At 44.8% G+C, this 23,368-nt stretch overlaps 1 protein-coding gene across 1 annotated transcript; it reads right to left on the bottom strand.

Annotated features, from left to right (window-relative positions):
• Nucleotides 1–15,642: 15,642 nt before the first annotated feature.
• Nucleotides 15,643–19,968, bottom strand: LOC122642818 (nudix hydrolase 1). Its single transcript, XM_043836449.1, has 3 exons — nucleotides 19,806–19,968; nucleotides 19,391–19,702; nucleotides 15,643–15,653 (listed from the first exon to the last, which is right to left on the bottom strand). Exons 1-2 carry the CDS (start codon nucleotides 19,939–19,941, stop codon nucleotides 19,398–19,400), a joined length of 441 nt encoding a protein of 146 aa, XP_043692384.1. The 5' UTR covers nucleotides 19,942–19,968; the 3' UTR covers nucleotides 15,643–15,653; nucleotides 19,391–19,397.
• Nucleotides 19,969–23,368: the final 3,400 nt, after the last annotated feature.

Below are 23,368 nucleotides of genomic sequence, written 5' to 3'. Positions count from 1 at the left end.
GACTGGAGAGAAGATCCCCTCTATGAATGAAGCATATTGTCGGCTCCAGAGAGTTGTATCCCCTTCAGTGGTGAAATCTGATTCAGCTTCTCCCAACAAAGATAATTCTGCCCTTTTCACTTCTACTGGAGGGCGTGGCCGTGGTGGTGGTGGTACCTCTTCTTGCTGTCGTTGTTCTACTTTTGGGCGTAGTCGTGGGGCTGGTTCTGGAGGTCGTGGGACTATGTCTAACACTGCTGGTTCTGGTTCTGTTGATGCAGGTTCTAGATGGTGCACTCATTCTAATCGGTCTAATCATACTATTGATAAGTGTTGGCTCAAACATGGCAAACCACAGTGGGCCCGTGAGCAATTTGCAAATTCTGCCGTATCTGATGGAGGGGCTGATTCTGTGCATTCTTCCAACACTGCCCCGGGATCCTCTACTGATGGTGGTAACTCTTCTAATGATTTAGTCTCTCAACTCTTGCAACGAGTCCATCAACTTGAGACTTCATCTTCTACATCTACAGCTGTCCTTGCCCACTCAAGTACTACTGCTTGTTTTGCGTCCTCATCCTTTCCGTGGGTCATTGACTCCGGAGCATCTTCTCACATGACCGGTAAGCTTAATTTGTTTTCATCTTACACACAGCCTTCTATGTCCTCTCGGATTTCTATTTCAGATGGATCCTCCATACCAGTCACTGATCATGGGAAAGTTTCCTTGTCTTCTGACATATCTTTAACTAATGTTCTTCATGTTCCCAAGCTTCCTCTTAATCTTTTGTCTGTTAGTCAATTAACTAAAACTTTGAATTGTTCTATAACCTTTCACCCTTCTTATTGTGTCTTTCAGGATCTTGCAACAAAGACAAAGATTGGTGGCGGGTATGAGAAAGGAGGCCTCTATTACTTTGATTTGGGAACTACATCTACTGCAGCGGTTGCTACTTCTCCTGGCGTATCTCCTTTACACTGGCACTATCGGCTAGGACATCCTTCTCTCTCTAAGCTGCAGCACATTGAAGTTGACTATCATTTTGTTCGCGATGCTGTTCTAAAGAAGTTGATTACTACTCTTTTTGTTCGATCCCAGTTTCAATTTGGAGATATGTTTACCAAAGCTTTGTTTGGACCACAGTTTGCAAGTGGCTGTTCCAAGCTGGAACTTGGTGATGTCTACGCTCCAGCTTGAGGGGGAGTGTTAAGATTATCGTGTTTAGTTATTTGGGGTTATTTCTGTCTTTTATGGTTCTTTCTTGTTAGTTCTATTTAGTTTTATGTCTCAAGGGTATTTTGGGTGTTTCTTATTGTAATTCACTTAAGGTTGATTATAAATAAAACCTGCCTCTCACGATTTAGTAACTTAACTAAATCGTGAGAAGTCTATTCTCTCTCTCTCTCGGTTTTTACTTCTCTTCTCAGATCTTCTTTCTTCTTTGCTTTCTTCTTCTAGTTCTCTTGCTACAGGTTAGGTTTTATCTTCAATTCTGTTACAGGAACATAGAAGGAACTCTAAATCAATTTTGACAGCAGTTTGAAAACAACCATTTGATTGTGGGTGAACAGGCAATATGCTCAAAGAATGGAACAATAAATAAATCCAATTGGGCTAGGAGTGTGACATGTTTGGAAGCATCATAAGGGGGTCAACACTAATGAAAGTAAACCATTTAGATGACTAAAATGTGTTAATAAAATGAGATAACAGGTCCTAATAAAAGCAGGAGCTTGGTTAGGAAAATGGTCTCTTTCAATCGAGTATTAGACACAGCAGGACAACCAATGCAACTTAGGAGCAACTTGTTAACAGAAGGACTATCAGAGAAATGCTTCTAATTGTTGGGAGCAACAACTAGTCTAACTTTCTGGTTAATGTATTCTTCAAGTTCAATAAATGACAAGAAAATAAGAATAATGAAAAGAAAATGGGAAAAGGAAACCAACAGAAAAGAGAATGAACCAACAACCAGAACAGAAAGAAACAAGCAATTCAGTAATCCAACAGCATGATCACCAAACAAAGAACAAAGAACAACAAACACAGCACCAGCAGTCGCCCCACTGATCAACCTTCTCAGAGAAGGGTTCTTTATTTTCAACATAAGCATAAGACCTCCCTGCTTCATCTTCTGCTTCTTCTTCACCCTTCCAATGCCTCTTCAGCCTCACTAGGGGTGTCAATATTGCCTGGATGGCCCGAACCCGCCCGAAGGGCAGGTTTAGGGTTGAGTTTTAGTCTGACCCTGGCAGAATCGGGTCGGTTTCGGGATAAGACCTCAGGCTTAGCCCGGCCCACCTGGTCCGACCCTTTATTAGTTATAAGTATATAATAATGTATACGGGGAAGTTTTCATACACGTTTGTGTAAACTGTGTATGTGAGAGGGTGGGAGTTTCAAGGCATTAATTAATGGGTGGGGGGTTTATCACTTTTCCAACTCTTTGTGAGAGGGGACATGACCGTGCATGTTTACATGGCCGTGTATGAAAACTTTCCCCTAATGTATATATTATAGATATAACTGAGAAAAATTAAAAAGGAAAAGACAAAATAGCCCTATGAGATGGCTAAATCCTAAATCCCTTTTCAGTGTTACCTTTTCATCCAGATCCAATCATCCTAATCGCTTAACGGTTTAAGGGAGAAAATCCGCCGCTCACTGCCTTCCTCTTCCTCCTTCCCTGAGTAATGAGTTCCTTCACCTCCTTGTAGCTGCTTCGATCCCTTGACAATCAATCGCTCGAGGTACTTAAATCTGTGGTTTTTTTTTAATTTTTTTTGTTTCCCCCTGTTGTTTACTTGTTGAATCAGTTATGGCCTTATGGGAATATCCGAATAACTTTGGCATTCTCTGCTTCCCCTTCTTTCCCTCTTCACCATCTCTCATTCCTTCTTCAGTTCAACTACAAGCTTTATTTATTTTATTTTTTGGGGTAATGACTCAACTACAAATGTGTTGCTTTTGTTTTTCTAGTACTTAAAAGAATCCTCATGCTCTCTCTCTGCAACTTCAAGAGTTCAAGCTGTTTCACTGAGTCATTTCTATTCTAGGTATATCTCTCTCTCTCTCTCTCTTTGCAAGTCTTTTTGTTTTTTAACTGGGTCTCTAACGTTTCAGCTGTCAATTTTGGAATCTGTGGAGTGTCCGTTTCTTTTCAATTTTTAGTTTAGATGTTATATCCTTGGGTTTCTTAGTGACATTGTAGACTTTCCACAAACCACAATATACAGGGTTTTCTCCATCTAGGACTTGACCATCTTGAAGAAAATCTCTGCAGTCCTTTCCTAATATGCATGTTTCTAGACTGTGAATGAGATCACCTTAAGTTCTGAATTAATCCCTTTCAAGTTAATTGCAGTTCACTTTATCTATATACACTCCTAAGAAATGCTTTCAAATTTACTTTTTATGTAGATTTGTATGGAGGAATTGACCTCCTGAAGAGATGCTTAACAATTATTCACCAAGGCAATTATCTCTTGGGTGTTTTGCAAGCCATGAAATTGACCCCCAGAAAAGATGTGTAACAATTATCCACCAAGGCAAAACCTTGCAAGCAATGGATTTTTTTTTCTGTGTTTCTTTGATTGGTCTAATCACTAAAAAAAAATCCTTTTGTGGCTAATCATTTATTAGCAAAAATTGAGAAACTCAACACGAAGGCAAAAAAAGAGATAATAATAACTTGGTCCTGGGCATGTACCATTATATCCTGAAAGGACATCAATTCAAATCCTGGATCTTCGAATTGAGAGCGATATTGAGAGAGATCAGGAATTCTCACTATTTCTTAGATTCATGGACCAAATTTGATTCAGTGGGATCTTTCACTCACATTTTTTTTTCCACCAAGAACATTTTATGAAACTCTTTGACCCCCGAATTTGGAGTATCCTACTTTCACGCGTTTCACATGGTTCAACAAGCACTCGATATTTCACGTCAGAGAGGCGAAGGATGAACCCTTGTTGGCAAGTTTCAATATTCAAGATAGCAGGCATGCCTTTCCTGAGAATAAGGGTAGCTAAGCACAGGGTAAGGCAGAAGTGTGAAGGCGAGCAATAGGACTGAAACAAAAGAGGCGGCGAGTTACTCCAAAGCGGCCAGTAACCTAATAGACTAGAAAGAAAATAATTTATGTCAATTTATTTGAATGGAGAAAGAGACTCCTAGAAAGTGCTTTATGAGGGCTTAGATAAAGTAGAATTTAAATGTGGAGAGAAAGGACACAAGGCAGTGAATAGCCTTAAAAAGTCAAAGGAAAGCTTTTGATGCGACATCTGAGGACAAGAAGAGAAGCTCTTCTAAAGGCCGAAGAGAAGCCTTGTTGAGACAGGGGTTGTTTTCATAGAGAAGGTAAGGAGAAAGAAATTCCGGGATGTAAAATATATCTCTTCTCACCATCCCCATAGTGTATGAGACAAATGTATGCATTTCGATTAGGGTCGTATTCTATGGTTACGATTCTACCCTCTATGTTTTCTTTTATTCCGTCGAAAATCGATTTTACGGTATAGATGAGCTCTCAAGCAGTGAGAGGAGACCAGGGCTCTGACCCGTGCTTGTTGAAGAATGAGCCGGCGACTCATAGGCAGTGGCTTGGTTAAGAGAACCCACTGGAGCCGTAGCGAAAGGAAGTCTTCATAGGGCAATTGTCACTGCTTATGGACCCGAACCTGGGTGATCTATCCATCGTTTTACCAACCCAAGGGAAACTCCGAATAAAGGCCGTCATTGTTTGTACAGACAGACTTTTTGGGTGCAAAGATCCAAAGTCGAGAGGGAAATAGCCCAGATCGTACGCTAAGGTCCCTAAGCAATCACTTAGTGGAAAAGGAAGTGATCAAGCGATGACAACCAGGAGGTGGGCTTGGAAGTAAGGGCTTCATCCAGCTGCATCAGACTACACAGCCTGAAGCTCATTTCTTCAGAATTTGCTAGCTGCTTCAAAAGGCTAGCGCTATCGCGCCAACGCTTTATCGAACCCTACCGCTAGCATGCGTACTCCCTCCGAGTCAGATTTTTTTCCGGAATTGTTGTCAAGTGAAAATGGAGAACTTCTTGGAACTATTTGAACACGACATTTCCTGGGGAGTCGGCATCCATTATGTGGAAGTTGGGTCACATCGTGGATGTACATAATTTTAGATTGATCTCCAACCCGCAGATTCGTAAAGAATCGATCTATTTAAACCATGATCGTGAGCAAGTGTATAAATATACTCCTGAAAGAAAGGTGGAATAGGAAGTCTTGTTGCCGAGATCTATCTATTTCGAAATATTCTTGTAATGCCTTCATTTGAAATGAGATTTGAACCAAAGGTCAGGTATTTCTTGGGTTATCAAATGATACATAGTGCGATACAGTCAAAACAAGGCGTATGGTAAGAAAAGAATAGATACCTCAATTCCAAATTTTGAGTTCAGTTTGAAAGGGGAAAAAGAAAGGTAATATTTATCCCTAAATATTAATCCGAATCGCCTATGAATCTCAATGATCAAAAATTGGCAATTAACGCGGGAAGGAGCTATAGAATACATGGAATCTTGCAGAAATATTTCGGGTGGGATGGCGGAACAAACCAGGAACCAATTCATTTATTCTGAGAGGTCGTGGGCTGGCCCTATGAATGAAACATATATTGAAAGAGTAAATATTCGCCCGCGAAAGCCTTCTTATTGGATTGAAAAATTTTCGGCGATTCGATGAAGGGAAAAATACATACACTGCATTACAGACGTATGATTATTACGCTTCAATTGGGTTATTCTATTCCACCTCTTAGAAAGAAAAGAACTTAAATCAAAATGCTTAATAACACGGCGATACATTTATACAAAACTTCTACCCCGAGCACAAATTTTCAAAAGAACTCCAAACAATTAAGAAGTAGCATGCAGGGTCAAGGCAGGGTCAATCAAGGCCAATCCGACCCTGCCCGAGCCAATCAGGATCAATTAGGGCCGGGTGGGTTAGGGAAAACCCTGGCAGGGTCAGACTAGATTAAGGATTTCATAGGCCCTGCCAAGGTTGGGTTGGGTTAGGGTTTAGGTTAAGGCCCCTAGGGTTGAGTTAGGGTTTAGGGTAGGCCCGACCCAACCTGACCCATTGACACCCTTTAGCCTCGCCCACCATCATCTCCGACGGAATCCCGACAATCCTAAAATCGAATTCCAGTGATGATACATACTTCAAATACAAGTCAGTGTACAGAAGCTTCAAACCATTATCTCTCGAATTTGGCAAAACACCAAAACCCATTCCCATTTGACCAACGTTGGCAAATAGGAGCATGCATGATAACACTTCTGTTTTTGGGCCATATTTCTATTTCAGAAATGACTTATTGAATTTCTGTTATTGGGTCAAATTTCTGGGCAAAAAACACGTTTGGTAACGCATAATAATTTCTATTTCTTGGCTATAAAAGAAACAAAAACGCTTTTGTTATGCACAATCATTCATGTTTCTAGAGCTTCTATAAAATTTAAAAAATGCTATTAAATGCCCAAAAATTTGGTGGAGGTGGAGGTGGAGGTGGTGGCGGTGGCAGAGGCAGAGGTGGTGGCAATGGTGGAGGTAGAGGTGATGGTAGCGGTGGTGATGGCGAAGGTGGAGGTAGTGGCAGCGGGAATGGTGTTGGTGGTTGAAGTTGCATTGTAGGTGGTGTTTTATTTGGAACATAAAATTACTATTTTGCCCATCAAATTAAGCATGTGCTCATTAAAGAACAACTCCCCCCCCCCCTTTATTTCTCTTCCTTTTATTTATGGGATGGAGAGTCTTCAAATAGGAGGTTCTGTTTTTTCTCTCTCTCAACAACTTTTTTGTTCTAGTTCATTCACAAAAACAAAAAAATGAATCGGTGTTGTTGCGTCAAGAAATCGTCGAGCGGTCCTGCGAGTGCCATCACCTGCAAGTGGACCAAGCGGTCAACAGAGAGAACCGGTGTGGTTCCTGCCTAGGACTCTCCGATGCCCAAGTTAGATCTCCTGAGCAAATAGATGAATAGTAATTATTCACTATGAGTTTAGATGTCCCCTCTAAGGGTGGTGTACCTTTCCTTTTATAGTGGAGTATGATGATATGGAGAGTCCCAGTTTGATGGCGAGTGTCCCGTTGAGTGGATAGAGGCCCTGGGTAGTAGGGCTCTATCCTGATTGGCCATCTCCCCGTGGGAGGGAATGTCCTGGTGGTATTCAGATCCTTGGTGGATAGATACTCACGTGTGGTGAAAACGTCATGGGTGCTTGAATCCGTCTGGGTAACGTGACTTCTAAGCGGTGGCCTAGAGTCTTGGTGGTGGCATGAGTCTGTAGTGACACGATTGGGTCATAGACGAGCGGCCCCGATGTCCGTGCACATCACGTTTGCGTCCACAATGCCGCGCCTGGGTGTGAGGCCATGCCTGGGTGAGGCCACGCCTGGGTGAGGCCGTGCCTAGGTGAGCGGCCGCGCCTGGGTGTGAGGCCACGCCTGGGTGAGGCCGCGCCTGGGTGAGGCCGACGCCTGGGTGAGGCCACGCCTGGGTGAGGCCGCGCTTGGGTGAGGCCGCGCCTAGGTGAGAGATCGCGCCTGGGTGAGGCCACGCCTGGGTGAGGCCCTCACCTGGGTGAGGTCGCGCCTGGGTGAGGCCGCCCCTGGGTGCAGGCCACGCCCGGGTGGAACCCCCGATTGGTTCTCCTTGGTTCTGGAGTGGGTCACTTTGTGACACGTGGCAACCGCTGACTGGTTCGGTGAATCTTGGATGTATCATTTGCCCCCCACTCTCTTGAGATAAGATGTCCAAGAGAGTAGATGCCTTTATATAGTGAGGGGTCCGCTGCGAATGAACTTTCTTTGTGGGGCTTGCTCAGAATTCATTAGTGAGGTAGGAGAGGTTGGAGGTTCAAACCTTTTCTCCTACACTTTTCCTTCTTCTTTTTTGCTTTGTTTTTGTAGATATATGTCCCTCTTCTTCACTTTCTCTTTTTCACTTCTCATTTTTCCTCATCATTTCTCTTTCTTACTTTTTATCTCCCACTTTTTGCTTTTCTTGAATTTCTCCTTTGCATTGTACTTTTATCTGTTGTCCTCTTTTTGGTACCCACCATATGCTTGTCCTTGGGTCACCTAGACTAGTGTCAACTTTTTGGTTTTCCTTCCTATGGTTTTGGGTCCCTGTGCATGCCTTGTGCTCACTTAGTGCCTTGCTTACTTGGAGGGCTTGAGTGGTGCTTGGCTTGAGTGCCTTGCATTTGGTGGTCTCTATCACTTGATCATACCCGTGGTGTAGTCACGTCGTTGTGTGTCTGCTCCCCCGCGAGATCGCCTTCCCCTTAAGGTAAGTTCAACCCCTTCTTTTGTTTTTTTGATGCAGGGCCGCGCCTAGGGTGGCCGCGCCTGTGGGCGTGAGGCCGCGCCTGGGGTGGCTGCGCCTGCGGGTGTGGCTGCGCCTATGGGTGTGAGGCCGCGCCTGCGGGTGAGGCAGCGCCTATGCGTATGAGGCCACACCCGTGGGTGCGATGGACCCTCATGCTTCTCCACTCTCCTTCTTCTTGTCTGTGATGGATCTGCTGTTTATACTTTGTAGGTGGTCTTCATTTCATTTTTTTTGCTAGCTTCTTGTCTGGGAGATCGTTGCTCTGAGCAAGTAGCTAGCCTGCTTCATTATCTGTCCATGTCATCAGCTAATGACTCTGATCCGACTACGATCGTGGTTGGATCCCTTGAGGAGTCTTCTTCGCGGTCGTCTTCCCCCATGGATACTTCTTCTTCTTTGCCTTCCCTTATTGCTAGGAGGAGGTTTCTGGAGATTCCACCCCTAGTAGGGGTCGTAGGGCCTCTAGAGCTTCTATTTTTGTTGGTGACCCTAGAAGTAAGTTGGCTCCCATTCCTAGCGTCTTGACTTTCGCAGACTTAGCGGTTCGTGTTCTGGAGAAGACCCCTGATTATGACTTCTCAAGGTTCCTCGAAGTCACTACGCTGCTACCTAAAACTGCTATAGTGGCTCGTGTCTCTCCTGAGGATGATGTTGTGGTGACAGAGGATGGTGCGGTCTTACCAGAGGAGAGTGTTGCTTGTCCGGTTGAGGCTGATATGATGTCTCCTTCTGGATCAGAGGCTGCTCCTCCACTAGATGCCCCCTGATTTTATAGATGTTCTTTTTGGATGTTGACTTTTTGGATGATAACTTTTGGATTATAATGCTTGCTTTTTGTCTTTTGTATGTACTTGACTCTTTCTTTAGATGTTGATATGATTTGATCCTTGTCGCTTTGATATTGATCTATGCAATCTCATGTAGTTGGCGGTCCATAGAGATGCCTTGTCTCGGTGATCCCCGGACCTTAGTGGCATAACGCCTCAGTGGTGGCATAAAGCCTCGGTGGTGGCATAACGCCTTAGGCATAAAGCCTCAATAGTGGCATAATGCTTTGGGCATGAAGCCTCAATGATGGCATAACGCCTTAGGCACAGAGCCTCAGTGGTGACATAAAGCTTTAGGCATGAAGCCTCAGAGGTGACATAAAGCCTTAGGCATAAAGCCTCATGTTGGAAAACACATTCCTCCATAAACTAATTTTGATGATAACAAACATTAAGATTAATACTAATATTCCAATCTTTAAGCAAGCTTCATAGTCAGACGTTGGAAGCATCAAGCATCCAGGAAAGACTTGATCAACGGAGCTCACAACAGAAGAGTTAAGGAAAAGAAGAAATTTGCAGATTGAGGAACATCTTCTAAAGGAAGCCAAGAATTAACAAGACAAAGACTCTTCAAGAAGATTCAAGTGCAATAGAACACATTTCACTACATGTGCTTATCACATTGCACACACATTGCATTCACATGTAAGAGACCCTAGGAGGAACTCATTCCCATGCCCTAGACTCAAGAAACATGGCCATTAAAGTGTTAGACAAAAACCTATGAAGTCCCCAAGCAAGCGGACCAAAAATCCCCTTGACGACAATCAAAAAAATAGGATAACGCGTCGTGGTCGACCTACGACTCGTCGGTCGACCTACGAGAATATAAAAAAATACGGACTTGTTTCCGAGCCTCGGTTGCAAACGACAGATCTATCGATCGACCGACACTTGTAGGTCGATCCATAGGTCGACCGACAATCGACCTACGACCCCAAACTTGGGCTTAACGCTGCTAGTTTTTGATGGTCGACCGACAACCTTATAGGTCGACCGACAGTCTAAAAATATGACAGTTTTATATCCGTTGGAGAACAAACAAACTCCAACTTTTGGCTTTATAAAACACATCCAAACAAGGAACAAAATACTTTTTTTTTGATAGAAAAAGTGCATAGTACATTTGAGAAAGTACAAAAGTGAGAATTTGTCATTGAGCTAAATTATTCAATTCAAGCTCTTCAAAGAGATATTACCAAGCTCTTAACTCTCCACTCTCTCCAACTCATGCCATCAAGGAGAGTCATCTAGGAGACTCAAGGTGCATCACTCTCATTCATATCATTGAGCACCATCACTCAAAGGGTAAAAGTGTCACTACTCTTTGATAGGTATTTATACCAAACTTCTATTGTATTTACTTGTTTATGCTTTTGATTTGATAAAGCATTGTTGTATTAATCTAGACTGTACTTAGATTAGTACAAGGACCCTCTCATCCTTAAGAGATTAAAAGGATACTCTTGTCCTGGAACTAAGATTGTAAGGATCCTCTTATCCTGTTAAAAAGAGTTGTAAATGTGTCATTTCCCCACCTATTGTATTGAAAGGGAAATACTAGTGGAATTCTCTCAAGGTTGAGAGGAGTGGATGTAGGCTAAGTTAGCCGAACCACTATAAATCTTGTGCCTCATTTACTTCTGCTTTTTATATTTAATATAAGTGTGCAACCAATCGAAAAAGAGGCAAAATCCACTAGTGGTAACCTATTCACCCCCTCTAGGTTAACCAACACCTCAGTGGTAGCATAAAGCCTTAGGCATGAAGCCTCAGGGGTGGCATAACGCCTTAGGCATAGAGCCTCAATGGTGGCATAAAGCCTTAGGCATGAAGCCTCAGTGGTGGCATAAAGCCTTAGGCATGAAGCCTCAGGGGTGGCATAACGCCTTAGACATAGAGCCTCAGTGGTGGCATAAAGCCTTAGGCATGAAGCCTCAGAATTGGCGTAAAGCCTTAGGCATAGAGCCTTAGTGGTGGCATAAAGCCTTAGGCATGAAACCTCGGGGGTGGCATAATGCCTTAGGCATGGAGCCTCAGTGGTGGCATAAAGCCTTAGGTATGAAGCCTCGGGGGTGACATAACGCCTTATGCATAAAGCCTCAGTGGTGGCATAAAGCCTTAGGCATGAAGCCTCAGGGGTAGTGGCATAACGCCTTAGGCATAGAACCTCAGTGGTGTCATAAAGCCTTAGGCATGAAGCTTCAGAGGTGGCATAAAACCTTAGGCATGAAGCCTCAGGGGTGGCATAACGCCTTAGGCATAGAGCCTCAGTGGTGGCATAAAGCCTTGGGCATGAAGCCTCAGAGGTGGCATAAAGCCTTAAGCATAGAGCCTCAGAGGTGGCATAAAGCCTCGGATGTCTTATCTTGGTGGTCCGTGGACCTTGGTGGCATAACGCCTTAGACATAAAGCCTCGGTTGAGTAGTAGAAGAAGCCGAGCATTCCCGAAATTTTTTTTAATTTATCCTTGAAACTGAAATGCCATCTACTGCTACTGTTGGCGGTGCCAAACTCCGCTGTTGTTACTTCTACTGATAGTACTTCTTCAGGTGTAGTGAGTTCCAGGTACGGTCTACCTTCTTGCCCCTCGGAGTCTTCAAGCGGTAGGTCCCTGGACGTATCTGCTTGGAGACTATGTAAGGCCCTTCCCAGTTGGCTGACAGCTTCCCTGCCTTCTGTAGCTGTGATGCACTTGCCCTACGTAGGACTAGATCTCCCTAGTGGAATAGCCTTTCCTTAACCCTAGTATTGTAGTACTTGGCAGTACGTTGTTGGTAGGCGATGTTCCTTAGTAGTGCTTTCTCAGGGACCTCATCTATAAAGTCTAGGTTTGCCCGTAGTCCGTCGATATAGGTACGTTCGTTGAAGTGTAGAACCCTATGGGACATGGCGCAGACCTCTACTGGCGCCAATGCTTCAGTGCCATATGCTAGGCGGAATGGGCTCTCTCCTGTGGGTGTCTATACTGTAGTTTGGTACACCCACAGAACGCTTGGTAGCTCTTCGGCCCATTTCCCTTTGGCTCCCTCTAGCATTTTCTTAACTCCTTCCAGCAGTGTTCTGCTGGTGACCTCTGCCTGACCATTGGCCTGTGGGTATACGACCGATACAGGCCGATAGTCGATGTTGTAGTTATGACAGAATGCTTGGAATTTGGGGTTGTTGAATTATTTGCCGTTGTCTGAGACGAGGATCTGTGGTACCCCAAACCTACAGATGACGTCGTCGCGGACGAACTTCTCCATCTCTATCTCTGTTATCTTGGCCAAGGGTTTAGTTTCGACCCACTTGGTGAAGTAGTCAATCGCGACGACCACGTATTTTCTGTTTCTCGGTGTTGCGGTGAAGTTTCCTAAGATGTCCAGCCCCCACATGGCAAAAGGTCTGGGGTTGAGGATTGATGTCAGCTTGTTGGTGGGTAGATAGGGTACTGGGGCGAACAACTGACATTGCTCGCATTTCTTGGCATATTGGATGGCCTCCTCTTGCATTCGTGGCCAGTATAGTCCCTAGGGGAGGATTTTGTAGGCTAGGGCTCGTCCCCCCATGTGGCTTCTACATATCCCCTCATGGACTTCTGCTAGGGCGTACTGTCCCCCTTGGGTCCTAGGCACTGGAGTAGTAGTGCAGTTGCCCCCCGCTTGTACAGTACCCCATCTAGGACGGTGTACTTTGCAGCTCTCATCCTGATCTTCCTTGCCTCGGCCTTGTCTCCTGGTAAGACGTCGTTCTGGAGGTAGTTGAGCAGAGGATCCATCCAGCTAGGTCCCTCCTCGATTTCGTTAACCTGCTTTTCCTTATACGTTGGCTCATGCAGGATCTCAACATAGACTGCACTAGCCAAATTTCGGAGTTCCTCATTGGCTAGCTTGGATAGAGCGGCGGCGGCGGCGTTCTCATACCTGGGAACTCGAACCATCTTGAACTTCACAAAACCCTCTATCAATGCTTGAGCACGTGCTAGATATGATGCCATCCTATCATCTTTCGCCTCGTACTCTCCATTCACCTAATTCACAACAAGCTGGGAGTCACTCCGGGTGGATAAGTGTGTGACTTGGATGGCTTTGGCCACCCGGAGTCCAGCTAGTAGTGCTTCGTATTCTGCTTCATTATTGGATGCTTGGAAGGTGAATCGGAGAGCATATTGGATATGGAATCCTTCGGGGCTGGTTAATATGAGGCCAGCGCCGCTTTCCACCGCGTTACTCGACCCGTCCACGAACATGTCCCACGATCCGCGATCCTTCTCCTCGGGGTCCCCTATCTCTGGCTCGATTTCAGATAGGGTACACTCTGTAATGAAATCTGCCAAGGCTTGACCTTTGATGGCTGTCCTTGGTTGGAACCTGATGTCATGCTCACTTAACTCCACTGCCCATGCTATCAATCGTCTGAAGACGTCTGGCTTGTGGAGTACCTTCTTCAGAGGTAGGTCTGTGAGGACTATGATGGTATGGGCTTGGAAGTATGGTCGTAGCTTCCTAGCCTTGATTACCAATGCATTGGCTACCTTTTCGATCCTGGTGTACCTGGTCCCTGCATCGATCAGAACATGACTGACATAGTAGATGGGCCTTTAGTCTTTGTCTTCTTCCTTCAGCAGTACTGCGCTGACCGCGATAGGGGTGGTGGCCAGGTAGAGCTGCAATTCTTCGTTGGGTTCCGGTCGCCTAAGCAATGGTAGGCTCTCTAAGTACTCCTTCAATTCTTCGAACGCCTTCAGGCACTCTTCTGTCCATGTAAAGTCTTTAGGGCTTCGGAGGTTCTTCAATGTTTTGAAGAATGGTAGGCACTTATCACCTACCCGTGACACGAACCTGGAAAGGGCGACGACCCTTCCATTCAACCTCTCCACTTCCCTAACCGTTCGAGGAGGTGCCATCTCTTGGATGGCCTTAATCTTGGATGGGTTGGCTTCTATTTCGCGTACTGAGACCATGAACCCCAGAAATTTTCCTAACGTTACACCGAAGGTGCACTTTGCAGGGTTTAGCTTCATCTGGTTCCTCCTCAGTACTGTGAATGCTTCCTCTAGGTTGGTCAGGTGTTGGTTGGCGTGGATGCTTTTCACGAGCATGTCATCCACATATACCTCCATGTTGCTCCCGATCTGTTCCTCGAACATCTTGTTGACCATCTTCTGATAGGTGGCCCCAACATTCTTCAACCCGAATGACATGACGTGGTAGCAGTAATTCTCCTTGTCTGTCCGGAATGCGGTGTAGGACTCATCACCCTCATGCATGAGGATCTGATTGTACCCGGAGTAGGCATCCATGAAACTTAGCATCTCATGGCCAGTGGTGGCATCGATCAGTAGGTCGATCTTGGGCAGTGGGTACTCATCCTTTGGGCATGCCTTGTTCAGGTCGGTGTAGTCGACACACATCCTCCACTTCCCACTTGGCTTTGGTACCATGACCATGTTTGCGAGCCAGGTTAGGAACTTCTCCTGTCTGATGAACCCTGACTAGCTCAACTTCTTGACCTCTTCCTTGATTGCTGCTTGTCGGTCGAGGGCAAAGTTACTCCGCTTCTATTGAATGGGCTTCCTGGTTGGGTCGGCATGTAGTCGGTGCTCTACTATGGAACGTGGTATTCCAGGCATGTCGGAGGTCGACCATGCAAAGACATCCATGTTCGCTTGGAGGAGGTGTCCAAGTCCTTCTTTCTGTTCCTTGCTTAGTAGCGAGCCAACCTGTACGACCTTGGAGGGGTTGTCCCTGCTAAGGGGCCATGGGATGAGGTCTTCTACTAGTCTTCCTCTTCTTTCTGTCAATTCATCTCTTTGGTCACTGACCATGTTCTTTGGGCAGAGTGCCATTCCGCGGGTGTTACCATTGTTCTTTTTCATGAAGGTGGCGTAGCACTCCCTTGCTTTCTTCTGATCTCCTCGGACTTCGCCTACCCCATTCTCGGTGGGGAACTTCATCTTCAGGTGGAGTGGCGATATGATTCCTCTAAGGGCTGTCGGAGATGGTCGCCCTAGGAGGCCGTTGAAGGACACCACGGACTTGACAACCATGAAATTCACCATGACAGTCACTTGTCGAGGGTGTACCCCAAAGGTGAAGGGTAGTTCTATGGTACCTCTGATGGAGGCGGTGGCACCTAAGAACCCATGGAGGTACGTGGGCTCTGGTTTGAGCTGATCATCCCCGAACCCGAACGCCGATAGGCGTCCAAGGAGAGTACGTCTACGACGCCCCTGTGTCTATCAAGACTCGTATGCAATTCGGTTGGCTACCTCCACCTGTACTACCAGGGCATCCTCATGTGGGAAGTTTAGTCCTTCCAGGTCTTCATCCGAGAAGGAGATCATCGTCTCGGTCTTGGCTATCTTGCTTGGCTTCTCTGCCACTCCCATGAACCTGGCATGGGCTTTAGCTTTTCTGGTGGATTCTTGCCCCGGTCCTCTAAGTATTGTGAGGATAGGAGGTCCCTTGGTGCCACTAGGTTCTGTTGCATCTCTCCGCTCTTCTGGGCGGTCTCTCTCTCGATATGTTCTTCTTTCTTCTCGTCTCAGTTCTACTCTGTCTCCGTTGCGACCTCTGTCTCCTTGGCCTGAGCGGTTGTCACGTCTCCCCTTCACATATATGTTCAAGCTTCCTGCTCTTACAAGTTGTTCTATCTCTCTCTCAATTGATAGCACTCCTCTATGTCGTGCCCATTTTCTTTGTGGAAGAGACAGTACTTGTTAGGGTTTCGCTTCTCTGGTCTTGCTAGTATGGGCTGTGGCTAATGGAGTAGGTCACGGTCTTGGATCTGCATGAGTATCTGGGACCTGGTGGTGTTCAGTGGCGTGAACTCAAGGGTGCTTGCCCTCTCACTTCTCTCTGGGTGACGATCTGTCCTCCCAGATGGGCGGTCGCCCTTCTCTTGTTGACGCTCTGTCCTCAACCTCTTACCTTCTTTGCGATCATCAGGTGCTGACCTCTTATTGTCCTACGGCTTGGCTTCGATTATCTTCGTTCTAGCTTGTAGTACCTCGGCCATATTTGCAAACTCGTTGCACCGCTCCAGGAGCTCTTTCATAGTCCTGATCTCATGACGTGCCAGGTCCTTGATCATGTCCAGGTCCCTGATACCTCCTGCTAGGGCTGCATGCTGTGTCTGGTCATCCAAGTCTCGAACCTCCAAGGACTCCTTGGTGAACCTGCTAACGTACTCCCTAAGAGATTCCCCAGGGTTTTGTACCACGTTCAGTAGATTGACGGTGGTCTTCTGCTTAACACTGCTTTGGAAGCGGGTGACGAATTGTTTGCATAACTCTGCGAACGAGCATATAGATCTCGATCGTAGCCTGGAGAACCATGATGTGGCTACTCCCTTAAGGGATGCAGGGAATGCCTGACAGGAGACCACGTCCGACCCACCATACAGCATCATCATGCCATTAAAGTAGTTGATGTGGTCATTAGGGTCAGTGGTACCACTGTAAAGTTCAAAGGTGGGTAGTCGAAACCTGGAAGGTAGCGTGGTTGACATGATCTCTGTCGAGAATGGGTGTTGTCCAGGTATGGAATGTGTCTTGCCTTTGGTCTGCTTCTTCAGCCCTTCCAGCTTCTCATCCAAGTCGCGGAGTCTTCGATCGAGCTCCTCATCCAGTATCTGTCCCTCACGCCTGGTAGGACGTTCGCTGCGACCTCATTCATGCTCTCTCCTGGATGTCCCCTCCTGCCTTAAGTGTTGGCGGGATGTTGAATGGTCACGCCGCGATGAACCTTGTCGCGAAGGTGAGGGGCTTTCCTCTCTGTAGGTCCGGCTTCGTCGTGGTATGTGACCTTCTTCAAGTCGTTCGTCAAACATAGACCTCCGGACTGATCTCTGCGGGCTAGGCACCCTTGCCCTGGGTGTTGGTGTCCTCCCACGTTCTGACCGTGGCGAGAGGTCTCTTGTTCTCCTGGGACGCTGGGAAGGCTCCCCCCGCTGCGGAGTAGGGGTTGCCCATTGCATAAGTCTCTCAGATCCCACGCCCCTGGGAGATGATCTCCTAGGGTTCGGCTCTTGTCGAGGTACGGACTCCACCCTTGCTGATGGTGACGTCCTTCGACGGTGAGACGTTGCACGCTGTGTCAAGTGTTCTCGAAAGAGTCGTTGTTCATCGAGGATTTGTCGTTGCAGGTTATTGATCTGACCCACAGTGCTGGTGCATTGGGGTCAGGTATCACCTCCACCACCACATCGTCTGCCTCGTCATTGTTGGGCTCGTCAACCACAAACTGGTCATTAAGGGGGATCTCTTCCTCCAGAGGGACATGGTCCTGGTCATTGGCTCTAAGGCGAGAGCACTCTAGGGGTGGTGATCCATTCCTCGCTCCGTTGTTGGTGGTGGTAGTCTTCCTTCGTGCCATTGAATGTATATGGAAGCGAACTAATAGCTGTAATGGCTAGCGTCGTTCCCACAGACGGCACCAATCTGTTGTGTCAAGAAATCGTCGAGCGGTCCTGCGAGTGCCGTCACCTGCAAGTGGACCAAGGGGTCAACAGAGAGAACCGATGTGATTCCGGCCTAAGGCTCTCCGATGCCCAAGTTAGATCTCCTGAGCAAACAGATGAATAGTGATTATTCAATATGAGTTTAGATGTCCCCTCTAAGGGTGGTGTCCCTTTCCTTTTATAGTGGAGTATGATGATATGGAGAGTCCCAGTTTGATGGCGAGTGTGCCGTTGAGTGGATAGAAGCCCTGGGTAGCAGGGCTCTATCCTGATTGGCCATCTCCCCGCGGGAGGGAGTGTCCTGGTGGTATCCAGATCCTTGGCGGATAGATACTCGCGTGTGGTGAAAACGTCATGGATGCTTGAATCCGTCTGGTTGACGTGACTTTTAAGCGGTGGCCTAGAGTCCTGGTGGTGGCATGAGTCTGTAGTGACACGATTGGGTCATAAACGAGCGGCCCCTGTGTCCGTGCACATCACGTCTGCGTCCACGATGCCGCGCCTGGGTGTGAGGCCATGCCTGGGTGAGGCCACGCCTGGGTGAGTCCGACGCCTGGGTGAGACCGGTGCCTGGGTGAGGCCTCGCCTGGGTGAGACCGCACTTGGGTGAGGTCGACGCCTGGGTGAGGCCGACGCCTGGGTGCAGGCCGCGCCTGGGTGTGAGGCTATGCCTGGGTGAGGCCGACACTTGGGTGCAGGCTGGCGCCTTGGTGCAGGCCATGCCTGGGTGAGGCCGCGCCTGGGTGCAGGCCGCGCCCGGGTGGGACCCCCGATTGGTTATCCTTGGTTCTGGAGCGGGTCGCTTTGTGACACGTGGCAGCAGCTGACTAGTTCGGTGAATCTTGGATGTATCAGGTGTTAACACACAATTGACTACGCTTGGTGTAAAAAATTTCCAGTTTTCTACGCGGGTAAAACATTCTTGGTTGTAGTCGGTTTAGGAACTCAAAGATTGTTGGATTGGAGAGTGGATCTCCTCGTGGATCACCGGAGAAAGAAGATGTGAGATGGAAGATGAGGTTGGAGCAATGGAAGGTTGAGGTGATGGATTTGGGTTTTGTAAAATAAGGGTAAAAGGGTAAAACTACATTAATGAAAGGTAACATAGCCATTTATGAATGTTTTGCTTCAACTAATTGTTTCAACTTAACGGACTGGAATTACTAGTAAATCCCACCATAGTCCAAGGGAGGTCCATGTAATTGTTCAAAAAACATAGGGGCTGGTTGTAACCGAACCAGATGAGAGGTTCATGTAATTTACTCTGAAAAAAATCAGAGTTCACAACTAAAAGGCAGAGCAAACAAATGAAGAAGAAACAGATCAACATTCTCACCCACTCCCAAACTATCAGCATTTGCAACAGCGGTAGAGACAACAGGAAATTGGACAAAGAGTTGTCTCGTTAACAAAAAATTAAAATAAATAAGTCTCAGCGTTGCCAAAAAGTTTGACCAAGTGAAGCAGGATTGATTGGAGGTTTGCCAGTTGAAGTTGAAGTGCATGTCTCTACTCTAAAGCCTATTTAAGCCTTCCGAATTCAACCCCAAAAGAGTGAAATTAGAAACTTCTTCTTTTTTCTTTTCTATTTCCTAACCAAAGGAAATAAACCCTAGAATTTCAAGAGAACAGCTAAAGAAAATACTATTTACTTTAGTCGATTTACAATTATTTTTTTGTTCTAAAAAGGGTTTTGTTTTTGTAATGAGAGCTTAATACACACCAGAACTTGGAGAGTAAAGAAAGCAGAGCAATCTGCGGTCCACAGTTCCATCAGGTTTCACCGAGTGGTAAAGGATTGAAGCCACTCTTCACCAGGGTCTCCAAAGGTCCAAAGAGCGGTTCTGGGAGGTGATTCCAATCGTACCAATCCCAACCGTCACACTTGGTGGGCTCCATGTTCTGGGGCGACTGCAGGGTATCCTTCAACACTGCTCGCTCGAATATGATAACATAATGAGAGGGCTTAGCTTCCTGCAGGAAGACATTATTGGTGACCGTTAAGAACTCGATCTTCTCGATGTCTAGACCCGTCTCCTCCTTCACCTCTCTAACCGCACATTCCTCAAAGCTCTCCCCTGAAAAACAAAAACAAATCAGCAACAAAGCTAAAGAACTACTAACGAACACCCATCCCCAATATCTGCACCATCGGATCAACAAAGGAGCTTTTGATCTAACCAAACTCAAGGTGGCCGCCTGGGAGAGCGAAGTACGAGTCGCCGATGGAGCCGCGCCGCTTCCCCAACAGAACGCTTTTCCCATTAATCACGAACACCACCACCCCCACTCTTGGCACCGGCGCGTTGCCTTCCATTGAGAAGCACCCCTTTCCAACTTTCGAGCTTCTTTACCGAACAAAAAAACACAAGATACTTTCGAGGCTTCAGCGTGCCCTAATTAATAAATGTAAGGACAGTGTACAGATGTCAACAATCCATAAGCTTAATCTTTTTTTAATAAATAGGCCACAACAAAATCATGCATGAGTCATAACTTTTTTTTTTTATAATAATACTTTAGAAAAAAGTTTTTATATACGATCGTGTAAATCGTGTATGTGAGAGGGTGGGAGTTTTAAGTAGGACTGTAAATGAATAATCGAAAATTTGAATTTGATCCGCATCCGTATCTGTTTCGGAGTATCCGAATTCGTTTAGAGATATCCGGGAAAAAATTCGAATACTCCAATAAAAATCCGGATCCGAATACTTAATTATAAACAAATTAAGTAAATAATGATCTTGAGGGTTTTTGAAGATTCAATAGGTTCTAGATGAGGAAAAGACAATCATGATCTAAAACTATGGATTGAGAGTGAATTGAATCCACTAGGGGGAGGAAGGTTCGGGTTACACAAGGCAAAGGTGTAAACGGATGGTCAAAAATCCAAATTCGATCTGTATCCGAATTCATCCGAATCCGTTTAGCGGTATCTGAATTTGACCAAGAAATATTCAAATCCGATTACATCCGATCCGTATCCGAGCCGAATCTGATCCGTTTACAGGCCTAGTTTCAAGGCATTAATTAATGGGTGGGGATTTATGACTTTTCAAACTCTTTGTGAGTGACCCTCTCACATACACGGCTTGAATTTTTATCACCTCCAATTCGTTGCCCGCTCCAATTCCCTCCAATCCCTCACATAGGAGTAAAAATGACCACCCTACCCCACCTTGGGCAATGTGTTCGGGCAGGGGATAAGGTGGTCATTTTCGCTCCTATCTGAGGAATTGGAGGGAATTGAAGCGGACAGAAATTGGAGGTGATAACGATTCACACGGCTTAAACTGTCGTGTATGAAAACTTACCCCAATACTTTATTAACACATCGGGTGTGTGGTTTGTGTGATTACATTTTTATCAAAAAAAAAAAGGTGTGTGGGTTTGGTACCACATCGAGTGTGTGAGTGTGGTATGTGTTGTGTATATCTGCCATTTTACGGTCCTAAAAGTTGGTTAATCTTTTGAGATTGATGGGTGGTTTGTGTGATTACACTTTCATAAAAAAAAATACTTTATTAACATTGGATAAAAGTTCCAAAACAATCAGTGAACAGAAAAAGGGAGGATACAAGAGGGGGAGAAGAGTCCTGCCAGAAAGAAACAGTTTGGGAAGAAGCTCCCTACGAGACCAAACAATCAGCTACAACATTCGATTCTCCCCCTTCCCACCACAACCACCGGACCCTGCCCCACCTGCAAAGAATCCTGCATGTACTTGTCCCAAAATTCTCCTTCACAACAATCCCCTGTTTATTATTATTTATTATATATATTTGGGGATCGGATGGCCATCATTGCACTTAGACAGCCAGACGGGTGTCTAGAACTATTAAAGGGCATTTTGAATCTCCGTGGGAAAGATAGTAATCATGACGGTAGGTTCGTGAGTGAAGGAAAACTTTCTCCTATATTAAGCGTTGAAGTTTCTTTTTTTTTTATGAGTTTTGGGAATAACTTCATTCATAGATCCGAGATCCATTAGGTTTTAAGGTTTCTGTTTAGCAATAGGTAACTAATTATTTTCTCTAGTCCTTTTCGTGACTCAACCCAAATGTTAGGTATTTGATCAATATACCAAAAAGCAACTCTTACGGTCAATTGTTAGAATCAATAGATCTTCAAGAAAGAAAGAGAAAACTACGATCACCCTAAGAAAAAACAATTGTCATAACATAACATTAAGATTAAAGAAGAAAACCTTTACGAGACAATAATTGTAGATAAAGCATTAAACAAAATATTGATTTAGGACCACTGCTGTATAATGATGTTGTTTACTAAATTTGTTAAAAATACACACAAGACATCATACCAAATAATAAAGTAGGGAATAAAGAAGTTCTCAATAATCTATTGATAATGCCTATAAATATTTACTAAATCATTGTAGTTTTTCATAGTAGAAAAAATATATATATATATATCTTCTTAGAACCTTTAAGATGATTGATGTACTTACTACCATTTCATTATGTTACATAAAATAGGCCCATTGTGCTAATTCTTTCAGTTTTTTAATTGGTAAGAAGGCCCATTACGCTTCTATTTCTGTATTATATATATTTGAAGAAACGAGACAAATTTAAATAAATAAAGGAAGGAAGTAATAGTGCATGTTATTGGTGCGTGAGAAGAATACAAAATGGCCCACTAACAAAGGAGGTTAGTGTGTGACCCTATTAGAGGAGCTATGGTTATGAAGGTGATTCTTTTCTCTTGCGAAAAAAACCCTATCTTTTCTTGGGATTGATTGGAAATTTCCAGTTTTCTACGCTTGGTGGTCTCAAAATGCTACAGAACTTGACAATTTCGAACATCCAGTTGACTGCGCTTGGTGGTCTAAAAAATTTCCAGTTTTCTACGCTGGTAAAACATTCTTGGTCGCGGTAGGTTTCGCATCTCGAAGATCGTTGGATTGGAGAGTGGATCTCAAATCGCTGGAGAAGAAAGAGGTGAGATGGAAGATGAGGTTGGAACAATGGAAGATTGAGGAGATGGGTTTAGGTTTTGTAAAATAAGGGTAAAAAAGTAAAACTATATTAATGAAGGGTAATATGACCATTTATGAATGTTTTGCTTCAACTAATGGTTTCACCCACCATAGTCCAAGGGAGGTCCATGTAATTGTTCAAAACACATGGGTTGCTTATAGTTGGACCAACATACAGGGGAGGTTCATGTAATTTACTCTAAAAAAAACATATTAAAACTCAGAACTAAAAAGGCAAAGCAAACAAGTAAAGAAGAAACAGATCAACATTCCCACCTCCTCAAAACTTCAACCACTCTGTTACTAAAAAAAAAAAAAACTTGAAAGGTATTATTGCATCATTTTAGGATTTTACAATTATTTTTTGCATTATGTCGTTTTTCATAATTTCAAGTAAAATTTCAAATGAATTTAAAAAATCGTTTTCTATTTTATGATTTTTAAGTTTCCAACTTGCATTCCTGATGCAATGGATTATTTGCACTAAAGTAATTTGCTAATTTTGTTTTACATTTTAGGCATTTTCTAGTATTAAGGGTATTTCCATCATTTTTTCACTTTAATTTGTAATATGAAGTTTCAAATATATTTGTTTTGGGTTATTTTTATGTTCTTCAGTAGGATTCCTATCAGTTTATAACCTTATATCCCCCCCCCACCTTTTGAGGAATGTTTCTATATTTATTTTGTATTTAAGAGTAGAATATCTCTAGAAGGGAATTTGGAAGATTTCAAGCTATGCATC

This window comes from Telopea speciosissima, chromosome 1 (assembly GCF_018873765.1).
Source record: "Telopea speciosissima isolate NSW1024214 ecotype Mountain lineage chromosome 1, Tspe_v1, whole genome shotgun sequence".
In the NCBI taxonomy this organism is placed as follows: domain Eukaryota; kingdom Viridiplantae; phylum Streptophyta; class Magnoliopsida; order Proteales; family Proteaceae; genus Telopea; species Telopea speciosissima.
Note: the sequence above shows the minus strand (reverse complement) of the source record. Positions and strands in the feature narration are given on the sequence as shown.